Source organism: Sciurus vulgaris (genome assembly GCF_902686455.1).
Source record: "Sciurus vulgaris genome assembly, chromosome: 15".
Taxonomy (NCBI): domain Eukaryota; kingdom Metazoa; phylum Chordata; class Mammalia; order Rodentia; family Sciuridae; genus Sciurus; species Sciurus vulgaris.
The window spans coordinates 78,079,258-78,092,716 of NC_136476.1; the positions used below are offsets into that span (position 1 = coordinate 78,079,258).

Genomic DNA, 13,459 nt, shown 5'->3' on the forward strand with positions numbered 1-13,459 from the left:
TGAGTTCAAAGATGGGGCAATTTATTTGTGCTTCTTTTCTCATCTGTAAAATGGTAATAATCACTGATTACATCTTGAGGTACTATATCTTGAAATTCAAAAGAATTTATGTCAGCTACTTAGAATAATATCTGGTCATTATAATAAATGGTTATTTGTTATTAATATTATAATTATGTTAAAAGGTCATTAATATCTTAATGATGTGGTAGACTCTGTAACTGAGAGAAGTTAAATATCTAATAAGGAAAAAAAACAGAGATTCCAGTTCCAGACTATGTCTGAAGCTTAGACACTTTAGTCACATTCCTTCTGTGTATGAGTTAATTTTGTTGAATAATATTTGGACTCTAATAAAAAGCTTCTTTCTTAACTTTAATTCTACATTTATGCTGAACTGAATGTTAATGTGCATGTCCACAAGATGAAAGATCCAAGGGACTGCCTTTTTTGAATCCACTTCCAAATTTCCTGACTTCTGTGCAATTAAGATCTACGCCTTAAGCATTTCAGCAATGTGGTTTATTTATAGAATTGTCTTCCGGTTCACGTGTACTGGGTCTGCTTTCGGGTGCTGCATTTTCTGTCAAAGGTTGTTTATTTCTAACCCATTTTGATTTCCTGTTGCTTTGTGGATTGGTATTATGACCTGCAACAGGAACACCAGGAAACCAGTCATAAATGGAGCAGCCAGATTGAGACCCTGTAGATTTAAAAAAACTTGACAAGTTATTACACAGCCATATTTGGATATAAGTATGAGTTAGGCATTGGCTATATTAGGCAAAAACCTAGATATAGAAACCTTACTCCTAGCCAGATTTTTGTGAACAGTTCTTCAATAGAACTGGGCTCATAGCTCCCTGTTCTTAGGTAGCAACAATCTCTCTGAGCCTCGGTTACAACATCTGTAAAATGGGGATTGTTATACTTCATTTGTAGCATTATTGTCAGGTTGAATGAAATGATATGGATAAAATAAACAGCCTAGGTCCAGCCACAATGAATAGAAGCTATTGATGACAAGAGGAAAAATGCCTCTTCATTTTTCATCGTGATCTGTTTGTACAGACTTCATACACTGATTGCTGATGTCTGTAACTTGCTATTAAAAATTCCACCAGGAGAAATTTTTTGCCTTTGAACTAATTTGCCTTTTTAAAAAAAAATGATAGTAATGACAGCCACATTTATTAAGCAGCTACCATATTCTAAGCATTACCTATGTGTTTTATATGCATTCATTATTTCATGTTGATCATAGTTATTTTTCTCATTGATGAGGAAAGTGATGTTCCCCCCGCCGAAGAAAAAATAATGAGTTACCCAAAGTAGAAATTTTCATCCAGGTCTGACTCAAGACCTCCTTATGTATCAGTAATGACTTGTATAAAATTTCTTTACTGTGTCTGACCTTGGAATAAATGTCTTTGAAAGGAAAGGTGATAGCTATTAATAGATACCATTTCTGGGCTCCTTTGTCTACTAGGTCCCTGCCAAGTATTCTACCTGACTAACCTCATTATTCTCAATTCTAAGAAATAAGTATGATTATCCCTATTTTACAGTAGAGGAAGTCAAGGTGCAGAGATACTCAGGAGCATTTAGTCATTGGTGGAGCTAGGATTGGATTTTGGGTCTTCCTCACTACAAAGTCCTTGCTTTTATCCACTCTCATTATTATATTGCATCAAAATTTGAGCATATGTGGAACTGATTTTCAAAGACAGCAGCTTCCAGATATTTGATGGTAATTTTTTAGCCAAGTGATAGCCAGATTCCTGGCAGAAGCTATTAGTGCTGCAGTTGTTGACTAGGACTGTGTTGTATTTCAGAGGTAGTTGAGGGAATAGCATCTTTCCAAGGTCAAAAACCTCAGAAGTACATTGTATAACTTTTTGTAACCCAGTGGAAGATGGCATTTTCCAGAGCTTTAGTTCTATACCATGGAAGATCTCAAACCTCAATCATGCTTCAGACTCACATTAAAGTAAAGTGCATTCTAATTGGTAATCAGTGCATAAGGAACCAAAGAAAATTTTAATTAGATGCTGTTGTGTAAATTTTCCAGTCATTTTATGCCTGTTGAAATGGTTTTCTTATTTAAAGTCCTCTTCTAGTACTCTTCCTCCCCTTCAACTTTATCAAGATTTTGTGCTTTTTTCTCATATAAGGATTTAATTAGTAGCTTCATTAAAGATTCAGTCTGCTGCACATTTGCTTAATAGAGGCATTTGGGTGCTGTCAAAAGAACTTGGGGTTCATAGTCCTACAAACTTACTTAACAAATAACTCAAGCCTCAGGACAAGTTACTTAAGCCTCAGTTTCTTAATCCTGTAAAAGGAGGCTAATATTTCCTTGTATGGCTGTTGGAAGGAAGGTTAGAAATAATGTGTTTAATTTGCCTAATCTGTAGCTGAATTTTATAGCTTGATAATTGTTATGAATTATTTTCTGAAGTTGCAGTAGGATCACTTTTACTTAGATCTTCTTTATGTCTTTATTTATTTTTTTAGTTGATATTCACAAGAATTGTCTTCAGTCATGGCTTTGGGATTAAAGTACTTCCGCTTCATCCACCCTGCCTTTTGCAATTACCTTGCAGCCTTGACCAGACCTGTTTCAGATATTACACTGAAGACAGTGAGTGGAAGACAACATGATCATAGGCAATACATGGCCTATTCAACTACAGCAGTTCGCCACTTTGCAACCAAGAAAGCCAAAGGTAGAGATATATGACTTCCCCTCTCTCCTGGTTATTTTCTTATATTTGACCCTTGCCTTATCATGACTGGCAGGGATCTCAGAGATGTACTGAATTTCTCCCCTTATCCATGTGAAGTAATGGTGTCTCAGACAGTTCAGATGATTAGCTTAAAAGGTCACAGTGAGAGAGTGTGTTAGAACCCAGGGTCTGTTTTCTTATTATTCTGCTTCATTTATTTTCTTGGTAACTCAAAAAATGCCCAATTTATTTCTTTCAGATTTAGAATTAGAGGTGTAAGTGCCCAGCAAACTAGAATGCTTGTGACAGGGATCAATGAATTTTCTCTGCTTACGGGAAGATGCACGTTGGAAGTATAATTAAAACCAGAAGGTTCTTGGTCAAGAGGGTATTAGAGCCATGGATTTAGATGGATGATCTTAATGGCTTGTGTCATCTAAGAATGAGATTTTGATGTACCGCAGGTCTCAGCTTAAATGCCACTTCCTCAGGGAAGCCTTCCCTGACCTCTTAGATTAGGTCAGGTCCCATTACATGTACTTGTGCACACAGTTATTTTACCTCTGATGCACTTAGAACAGCAGTGATTAATTAATTGCTCAATTATAAGATTGATTTTTGTTTGTTACCTGCCTTCCACATTGGATCCAATGAAGATAGTCTCTTTCTTTGTTATTTAACACCTAACAAGGCCTGACACATAGTATGTATTAAAAAATTTTGTTGAATGAGTGAAATGAGTGACAGAAAATTGTCAAGCAGACCAGCTGTTTGCAGTGGTGGTGGTGGTGGGGGGCGGTCAGGCAATCCACTCCCAAGAATGGTGCTAGAAATATGCCCAGTGTTTTCCTACTGACTTTTGTCTTCTGGTTTCATGTAGACCTTCTCTCTTTTTTTTTTAACAGGAAAGTTAACAAATGCTGAAAGAGCTTTGATTCTTAAAAGACTTATATTCTGTTAAGAGTGATAATAGTCACAATATTTGATTTATATTTATTATATTGTATATTTTTTAAAGTTATCATACATTTACTCATTCAATCCTTATCCAGTAAAGGAATTTTAATTTTCTAGTGAATTGAGAGTACACCATTTTACAAATGAGAAGACCAAGGTACATTTGCCTGTGGTCATATCTAGCTAGTGGGTAAACTGTAAACCTGGGCCTCCTGATACCTATAGCATTGCAGCTTTGAGACACTACCACCATCTGTCAGCAGCATCTTTTAATAGCTGCTCAGTTACATCTCCTTTGATTGCCTTCTTATGAAGTTGGTTGTTTGACTTTTTCTTTTAGATTTATTGGAGTTTTTCTATATTAGGGATACTAATCCTTTGTTGATTGAATGTGTTACAAGTATCTTCTTTGCTTTTTACTTTGTTTCTAGTGTCTTTTTTGAACATAAGTTTCAGTGTCATAATTTTCAGTCCTTTCCTTTATTATTTGTGCCTTTTGTGTCTTCCTCAAGAAATTTGTCCTATCCCAAGGTGATTTGTTTCTGAATATGGAGTGCATCAAGAAATCTAACTTTAAGTTTCTTTTCCATAGGGGTCACAGATTGTGTCACCATCGCTTGTAGCCCATTCTTTTCTCCAGATTTATATTGTCTCCTCTGTTGTATGTGAGATTTCTTTGTATGGATTTTTTTTTTTTTCCTGAGCTGTTGTATTGTTGAACTACCTTTCTCTCCCTGCTCTAAATTCCTTACTGCCTGAATCACTGTCAGAAAGTTTTGTTCTAGTGGTACAGATCTTTCCCTCCATCAAACACATACTTTTTCTTCTTGGCCTTTTGCCCTTCTATATGAAATTTATAATCATATTGTCAAGTTTTCACCAGAAATATTTGCACAATTTTTATATCAGATTTATTTCTGTGGTAGCATATCATTTTTGTTACTTTTATGTATGAAACCTTTAAAAATTTTTTTGAGTGACAACATATATCCAGAAAAGTACATGCCTAAATTGTGAAGTGTATAGTTCAGTGAATTTATGTAAAGTGCACACAACCATGTAACCATCACCTAGATTAAGAAGTAGAATGCATCTGGTATGGTGGTGCATGCCTGTAATCCCAGTGGCTCAGGAAGCTGAGGTAGGAGGATCTCAAGTTTAAAGCCAGCCTTCGCAAAAGTGAGTCACTAAGCAACTCAGTGAGACCCTGTCTCTAAATAAAATACAAAATAGGGCTGGGGATGTGGCTCAGTGGCTCAGTGCCCCTGAGAGCAATTCCTGATACCCCAAAAAAAAAAAAAAAAAAGTAGAAATAGAATGCCACTTGTATTCTGGAAGCTTCCCTCATGTCCCTTTCAGTTGTCACCCTCTGAAAGATAGCCTACTATATTAATTTTAACAGCATAGATAGTTTCAAACTCCATGGATTCTTTTTTGTCTGGCTTCTGATAATAGTCTATTTGTGGAATTTCTGTAACAGTTGTTTGTGCATTTTCCTTTCTTTATAGTCTTCTACTGAATGCATATACCACAATTTATGTATCCATTCTGTGGTTGATGGACATTTGGGTTGCTTTTAGGTTTTGTTTTGTTTTTTTTTTTTTTTTTTTGCAGTGCTGGGGATTGAACTCAGGGCCTGTTTTCAAGGCAAGCACTCTACCAACTGAGCTATAGCCCCAGCCCTTGCTTTTAGTTTTGAGCTAAAATAAATAAGGCTGTTGGGGAACATTCTTGTACATGAGATACATATGGTCCCTTCCTCCTTTCCCTTTCCTCTTTGTCCCCTTGCCTTCACTAGATTGGCTAGGAACAGAGGAGGCTTTACAAATCTGGAGGAAAGAATAGGCTGTAACAGGATATGATGGCACAACTTGTAACCCAATGGAAAAGAAACAGTTAGATTTGTTAATATGCACCATATGATCAATGTGATTGGTGATAATAGGCATTGTTATTTTATTCCTGACTTTAGAGGGAACTCTTCTTATATGTTCACGTATAAGAACATATATGATGGACCTTTATTATATTGATTTATTTATGTGGTGCTGAGAATCCAACACAGCGCCTCACACATGCTAGGCAAGCTCTCTACCATTGAGCCACATCCCAGCCTCTTAGTAGTCTCTTTTAATCAAACATTTTTGTCCCTATTTTGCCAAAATTTTTCATTTTGAGTAGGTATTTAATTTAATCAAATGGTGTTACCACATTTATTAGTTTGATTTCCCCACTTCCTCCATCATTTTGTTTTTGGTGGTGCTGAGGACTGAATGTAGGACCTCACACATGCTACACAAGCACTCTGCCACTGTGCTGCATCTCCAACCCTTCCCCTCTTTTTTTTTTGGTACCAGTATTGAGCCCAGGGGTGCTTAACCACTGAACTACATTCCAGCCCTAGTAATTAATTAATTTATTATTAAGACAGAGTCTCACTGAGTTGCTTAGGGCCTCACTAAGTTGTTGAGGCTGGCTTTGAACTTAGGATCCTCCTGCCTCAGTTTCCTGAGCTGCTGGAATTACAGGTGTGTGCCACCATGCCTGGCCTTTCCCCTCTTTTAATCTATTAATGTGATAATTGAACGCCAGTAGCTTTTCTGACGTTAAGCCACTATTACATTCTTGGTATGAACCTTACTTGCTTTTGATATATAATTCGCAAATGTATTTCTTGAAACATAATTGAGCCTGTATTTAGGATTAAGTATTAGGATATAAGAGGAATGATCTCACTGATAAGCGGATGATGACACTTAATGGGGGGTGGGAGGGGGGCAAGAATGGAGGAAGCAGGGACTGTATAGAGGGAAAAGAGAGGTGGGGGGAGGAAAAAAATAACGGAATGAATCAAACATCATTACTCTATGTAAATATATGAATATGCAAATGGTGTGCTGTTACTCCATGTACAAACAGAAACAACATGTATCCCATTTGTTTACAATAAAAATAAATTTAAAAAAGAGGATATTTTAATTTATGTTTGAATGTGAGATTAACCTTAATGTAACTTTTCTAATACTGATGAGCATAAATTTCCACTACTACTGTTATCTGTTTCTGATGTTAAGAGTATATTAACCTCATGACGTGAATTGGGGAGTACATCTCTCTTTTATTTTTATTTTTTATTTATTTATTTTGCTACTGGGGATTTAGCTCAGGAATGCTTTACCACTGAGTCACATCCCCAGGCCTTTTTATTTTTAATTTAGACACAGGATCTTGCTAATTTGCTTAAAGTCTTGCTTAGTTGCCCAGATTGGCCTCAATCTTGTGCTCTTCCTGCCTTAGCTTCCCAAATCACTGGGATTAAAGGCTCGCTTACCATGCTGGGCTGTTCTTACACAAACTCAATCCTGTAAATTTCTATTTAAATACAACTTAGAGTACTTCCAACAAGTGTTTGATAGACTATTTTTATTATGGTTATTTCTGTGCATTTAAAAATTTTCATTATACATTTCTCTTTTGATAATTTTCATACAATGAAATCACATGTATAACCAGCACCCAGATTAAAGAACAGATCATTCCTACCACGCCAAAGACCCCTCTGTGTTCCCATCTAGTAAGTACCACCTTTACTCCTTGCAGATAATTATTTATTTATTTATTTTTTTTGCAGTGCTGGGGATCGAACCCAGGGCCTGTGCTTATAAGGCAAGCACTTCACCAACTGATCTCGCTCTCCAGCCTGCAGATGATTATTATTTTGACTTCTAATGGCATTGGTTTGTTTTGTACTGTTCCGCATATATTTTGTATATGACTTTTGTACTGTCGGTCTGTATTTTTTTAATCTGGTCTCTTTGTTCAACATTGTTTGTGAGATTCATTTAAATTCTCTGAAGTTGTAGAGCATTCTTTCTCATGGCTGCATAGCATTTCATTCCTAAATACCACTCTTTATCCATTTTAATATTGATGGACATATCTTTAAATTTTTAACTGGATACTTGGTTTAAAAAGGCTTATGTTGTGATTAGGGGGTGTGGCTCAGCCGTAGAGTACTTGCCTGGAATGTGTGAGACCTTGAGTTTGATTGCCAGCACCATAAAAAAAAAAAACACAGAAGTAGAGATCTTATTTCTATTGTATCTGACTTCTGCTATTATTCTTAGAAAGTATTCTAAATTTTGATTCCTTATGGATTAGTTGTCTTTTCTCTTGCTTTTTTCAATATTTCTGTCCTTGGTTTTCTTCATTCACAAGATGTCTAGATACAAATTTACTTTTATTATCCTGTTTGGAACTTGCATTTCTGAATTGAGAGATCCACATCTTTTAGCAGTTGTGAAAAATCTTAGCCATTAGCCTATTAACTCAAGAGTGATAGTGTTTTAAGCATGATAGTGACTTGAGTAAGTAAATAAATGTTTTTGAAAAATCACTTTGCTGCTTAATGCTTGATTACTTTGGGAAAGAAATTTAAATGACTTTTGCCTCAGATTTCTCATCTGTACACTGGGCACAATAATCATCTGCGTTCTTCCTATCTCAGAGAGCTATTTTGAATATCAAATAGAAGAAGTACTTAAAATTGCATTGCAAATTAGAATATACAAGTAGCACAGGATTGAGCACACTGTAGTATTCAATAAAATTTGTTGAGTGAATCTATTAAGTTTATCAGATATTTAATGATAGTGTAATATTCATTACACAAAGGTATTATTTAAATATTTTTGCTGTTTCTCCTTTCTTAGGCCCATAAAAAATAGAATATTTGTATTACATAACAGTATAAAATGTATATGAAAAAAAATCACTATGATGATTTAGACACGAAATAAAATTTGCTCAGTTTCCAGAGCAGTTGATTTTCTAAAATATTAGCCATTGTCACTCTCATTGGTAATGTTTAATGTCTCTAAACTATTGTTCTTTGTATCAGCCAGCCAATATTCTGTATAACCTTGTCTTAGTATTCATTTTTAAATGAGTTAACATATTTCCTCTCTCTCCAATTAGATTTTGTAGAGATGGTCTAATGGAAAGTTGATGGATTTAAAATTAGGCAGATTTGGGACCAAATCTTGACTTTTATCATTTCCTGACATGTGACATTAGGCAAGTCATTTTACCTTTCTCATCTTCTTTTATTTTTCTGAAAAATAAGTAATGGATTACTTATGGATTTCATGCACTGTGGGTAGTACTCTTTTAGGTATTTGAATGACTTAATTTATATTCTTGTAGCAATTTGACAACACAGGTATTATTTCTCTTTTTTACAAGTAGGGAACCTGATACTGAGAAAGATTGAATAACTTGCCCAAGGTCCAAAAGATAGTACCAGAATTTTTTGACAAGGTCGAGCACATTCAGGGTGCCATGGATTATAGCCAGGGTTTTAACCTGGACTTTCTATAAAGCTTGTGCCCTACGTCTGCAAAAATGTTTAGCATAATGCTCTGTACCTAGTGATACTTGGTAAATAGAGGCTCTTTTTTAGGGCCAAGGTAATATTTTATGATTTTCTAGCACTTGGCATTTTGCCTTCACACAGTAGGCACTTTTTAAATCAATTGCTTATTGTTTGTTTATGCTGCTGTTCTGTTTTTCACTGAATGTTGACTTTCTAGCTAAAGGAAAAGGACAGTCTCAAACCAGAGTGAATATTAACATTGCCTTGGTTGAGGATATAATCAGCTTGGAAGAGGTGGATGAAGAAATGAAGTCTGTGATAGAAGCACTGAAGGATAATTTCAATAAGACTCTCAATATAAGGACCTCACCAGGTTGGTAGCTCAGCCATTGCTTTGTGTATCTGGGGGAGTGGGGGTGGGGGAGGTGTAGCAGAAAGAGCATGACTTCAGCAGAGCTGAGTTTTAGGCCTAGCTTTGGCACTTAATACTCACCATGGGCGATTACTTTACCCATCAGACCCTCAGTTTCCTTGTCTGATTCCTACCTTTTAGTGCTGAGATGGGTATTAAAATAAATACAGTGCTGACACATAGTTAACACTGCATTTATTTATCCATTGGGCAAATATTTTTCTCCTATGAACTAGGCTTTGTGCTTGTGCACAGTAGTGAACAAATAGTCATAGTCATTGCTCTGATGGAATTATACTCTCAAAAAAAAAAAAGGTTTCATCATGACTACACTATGAACACATCTAGGTATTTAGACTCACTGTTCTGATACCTGTGGTCTGATTTTTCCACTTTATTCTATTTGGCAGTTCTTGCCCCTTACTGGGAACTAAATGGCTCCAAACCTGCCCATCTGAGTGAGGCTTTTCTTTACCCCTGAGCTTGACCAGGAAGAGTCCGTTTGGGTTAATAACTTCCTGAAAGTGGCTTTTCTAAGTGGGAAATGTCAGAACTGTCTAGGGGAACTGTTTGCAGATGTGATGGAGAGGTGAGTTGTCAGCTAATGGTGCAAGCAGGCAGGAAAAATTCAGTTGCTATTAAATTGGGCTTTTGCAAATTGTCATCATCCTATAGTTAGCCTGGGACCCCCTCTAAAGGTGTCTGTTGAGCTGGGGTTGCTCCCACTCACATCTCAATTGGAGAAGTTCATAAGGAAGCTAGGAAGTATTTCATGAACTCATTCTTAAGAAAGCCAAGTGAAAAATACACAGCTCCATTTATAAACACTATCAGAAACATACAGAGTTCAGAGATGAGATCCATTGTGAAAGTAGAAAGCCATTCCCGTCATTTGTCAACCTTTGAAATGGAGCATTTCTGCCTCTGCTGACAGTAGAGCGTGCCGTTCACTCTCTCCCAACTGTTTATTTTAAACTTGCTTATTATTTTAGGTATGAAGCTGATAAAGTGCTGTGTCTCCCCTGTGCTTTCTGGCCTGTTAACATTCTGCAGCCGAAACCAGAGAGCAGTTTGAGAGGAGCTCAGGGAGAAATGTGATACTTAAAATTAGCCAGCAAGCTCCACTCTTGTTGAACTTAAAAAGATGATGGGCCTGGAAAGAGGTTGGAAGTGTAATTTGTTAAATGTTAACCTCTGAGAAAATGAGGGGCAGGAATGAGGCTAAGGGAGATTCTCACTGGGGACGGATTGAGGGAAAAGGATTTGATGCATTATGTCGATACAGATTTAGGGAATGGGAACCACCACAATTGCATGCCTAAATACCCATGTTGGGACTTCTGTGGCAGAGGATCTTATGGCAAATCAGGAAGACTGAGTTAAGATTCATTTTCAAAAGGCCTCCCATTGGTATTTCCTCTTTGCTTCTTTTTCTTTAGGGTTATGTTTGTGTAATAGTCTGGGTAGAACTTGGAGCCGTAAAGAGACTGAGTGAAACAGGTTAAAACCTAGCCAGTCTTTTTTGCCAGATTCATGTGTGTCATCTTTCATTACTAGCTGGACTAGCAGGCTCTTTTCTTCTTATACTTTCGTATGTCTAAATTTATATCTTCCATATAGTTGACACCTTTTAACAGTTGTCTGAGATATGGTTGTTTTGTTTGTCCTTTTCCTTTTTTCTTTTTGTCTGCCCATCCATCCATTCATGGTAACATTATTGACCACTTATTCTCTGCTGCTAATTAAAAAAAAAAAATTGTGGGGGGAAGGGTACTAGGGATTGAATCGCTGAGGCACTTTGACACTTAGCCACATCCCCAGCCAGGATGTTTTGAGACAGGATCTCACTGAATTGCGGAGGACCTTGCTAAGTTGCTGAGGCTGGCCTTGAACTTGTGATCCTTCTGCGTTAACCTCCTGAATCACTGGGCTCAGTCACTGGGTGCATGGGTGAGGCATGCACCACCACACCTGCCTCTTTGCTGATTATTTTAATAGGTGCTTTCGATACAAAGATAAAAAAAAAAAATACTGTTCCCACCTTTCAGAAGCCTAATGTGAAGGGACAGACAAACTAAGCAAAATGTTTAAAACCATACAGCAGAGATATACAGAGCAGCAAAGATTATGACTTTGGAGATGGTCCTACTTGAGTTGAATTTAGGCTCCATTACTAAGAGCTGTCACGACCTTGAGAAAGTTGCTCTCTATGTCTTATGTTTCTTCATCTGCAAAATGGTGGAAGTAATAGTAACTACATTACAGTGTTATTGTTAAAATGAAAGCAAATAAATTATACAAGCATTTAGCATGATATGTTTGCTCACAGGAGTGTTCAGTAAGTTCAGGTTGTTATTATTATTTATAGAAACGTATGCAGGATTCTTTGGGTCTCTTTAGAGGGGTTTGTAACCTAACCAAGGAATTCAGAAAAGATTTCTGTTATTAGCTGCTACTATAGCTGACTGTTAAAGAATGATTAGGAGTTATCTGATCAGAGAGGAAAGAAAGGTGTTTGAACAGTAGAAGAAAAATATGCAAGGGTCCTGAATCAATAAGAGTTTTAGAGAAATTGTAAGTAGGTAAGCTTGTTTAAAATATAGAAAAATGTCAGTAGGAATAATAGATAACATCATTGGGACACAGTTATAAAGGCTTTCATATACTCTTGAATCCTCATTAAAAAGCCTGTAAATAGCAGCCAGGCGTGGTGGTATATGCTTGTAACCCCAGTGAGTGGGAGGCTGAGTAAGGAGGATTGCAAGTTGGAGGCCAGCCTCAGCAGCTTAGCTAGGTCCCAAGCAACTTAGTGAGACCCTGTCTCAAAATAAAACATAAAAAACAGGGCTAGGGATGTAGCTCAATGGTAAAGTGCCCCTAGATTCCATCCCTAGTACCAAAAAAATCCAACCAACCAACCAAATGAACAAAACCCCCAAAACCCTATAAATACAATTTTCAGTTTTTGATTTTTTTTTTTTTTTTTTTTTTTTTTTGTGGTGCTGGGGAATTGAACTCAGGGCCTTGTGCATGTGAAGCAAGCAGTCTACTAACTGAGCTATATCCCCAGCCCATAAATAAAAATTTCATGTCCCCTTTAGAGATCAGGAAACACAAGCCCATAAGGTTGAAGGGTCTCACCATCTTGAAGTGAAAGAGTTGGTATTTGAATTTAGGTCTTTGGTCTTAATAGGATCATGGCTTTACCATTTCTGCTTCTGGATTTTCCTGATTGAGGCTGGTGAGGTCAGCAACCTTCCATCTTGTGATGACATTGAATCTTATTGAGTACTTCAGATCACATCTTTGGGCCATAGTATGGTACTGCATTCTAACAACATATTACCAGGACAACTCCAACTTATTTAAAAGACTTGGTTTTCCCGAATCCCCTTTCTCTGTCAAATGAGCCACCCATCAGTGGTTCCTGCTGTGAATGGTAAGGGTTTTCTTCTCGTTCTCATTTGCTTGGGAAACCAGGAAGTGTGAATAATGTCCTCTCTGTACCTGACTATTGCTTGCCTTCTTGGGATTCTGGAAGTTTTGCCCAGGGTTTTCTAGATCTTAGATGGTGATATAGATCAAATCCAGGATAATAATGAGGTGTTAATAGGGTTTTTGTTTATTCTCAGATGGGCTTACTTCTAAAGGGGGTATGTGCACTGATATCAAGAGTGGTATAAGGGAATGGTTGTAAACCTGGCTGTGTGTCAGAATCATGTGGTGAAGTTAAAAAATTCAAACTCCCCCCAAATCAGACTCCCAAATCTCTACAGAATCAGGATCTCTGGGGTGGGGTCAAGGAATTTAAATTAAAAGACTGGTGGTTCTTATGCACACCCATATTTGAATTCTGCTCTTAAAAGAACCTTGATTAAAATCAAAATTAAGCACACCTGAGTGTGAGTCTTGGCTCTTGATTGTTTTTCCTTCTGTTAGCCCATTTGTCCTTCTTAAGGCTTTTTCTCATCTATAGAGGGGAGGTAG

The 13,459-nt window shown here is 37.0% G+C and overlaps 1 protein-coding gene across 7 annotated transcripts in view; it reads left to right on the plus strand.

The window, feature by feature from the left end:
* MRRF (mitochondrial ribosome recycling factor) overlaps positions 1–13,459 on the plus strand; it is a 53,398-nt gene that overhangs the window by 2,279 nt on the left and 37,660 nt on the right. For 6 of the 7 annotated variants that reach the window (XR_013759658.1, XR_013759659.1, XR_013759660.1 and 3 more), the window contains exons 2-3: positions 2,518–2,729; positions 9,278–9,433. Coding sequence is in view for 4 of the 7 variants with exons in the window: in XM_079113342.1 (XP_078969468.1) it covers positions 2,546–2,729; positions 9,278–9,433 (340 nt within the window). In the remaining 3 variants the exon portion in view is untranslated. The remainder of the gene's footprint in view (positions 1–2,517; positions 2,730–9,277; positions 9,434–13,459) is intronic. The other variant, XM_079113344.1, reaches the window with a different exon arrangement.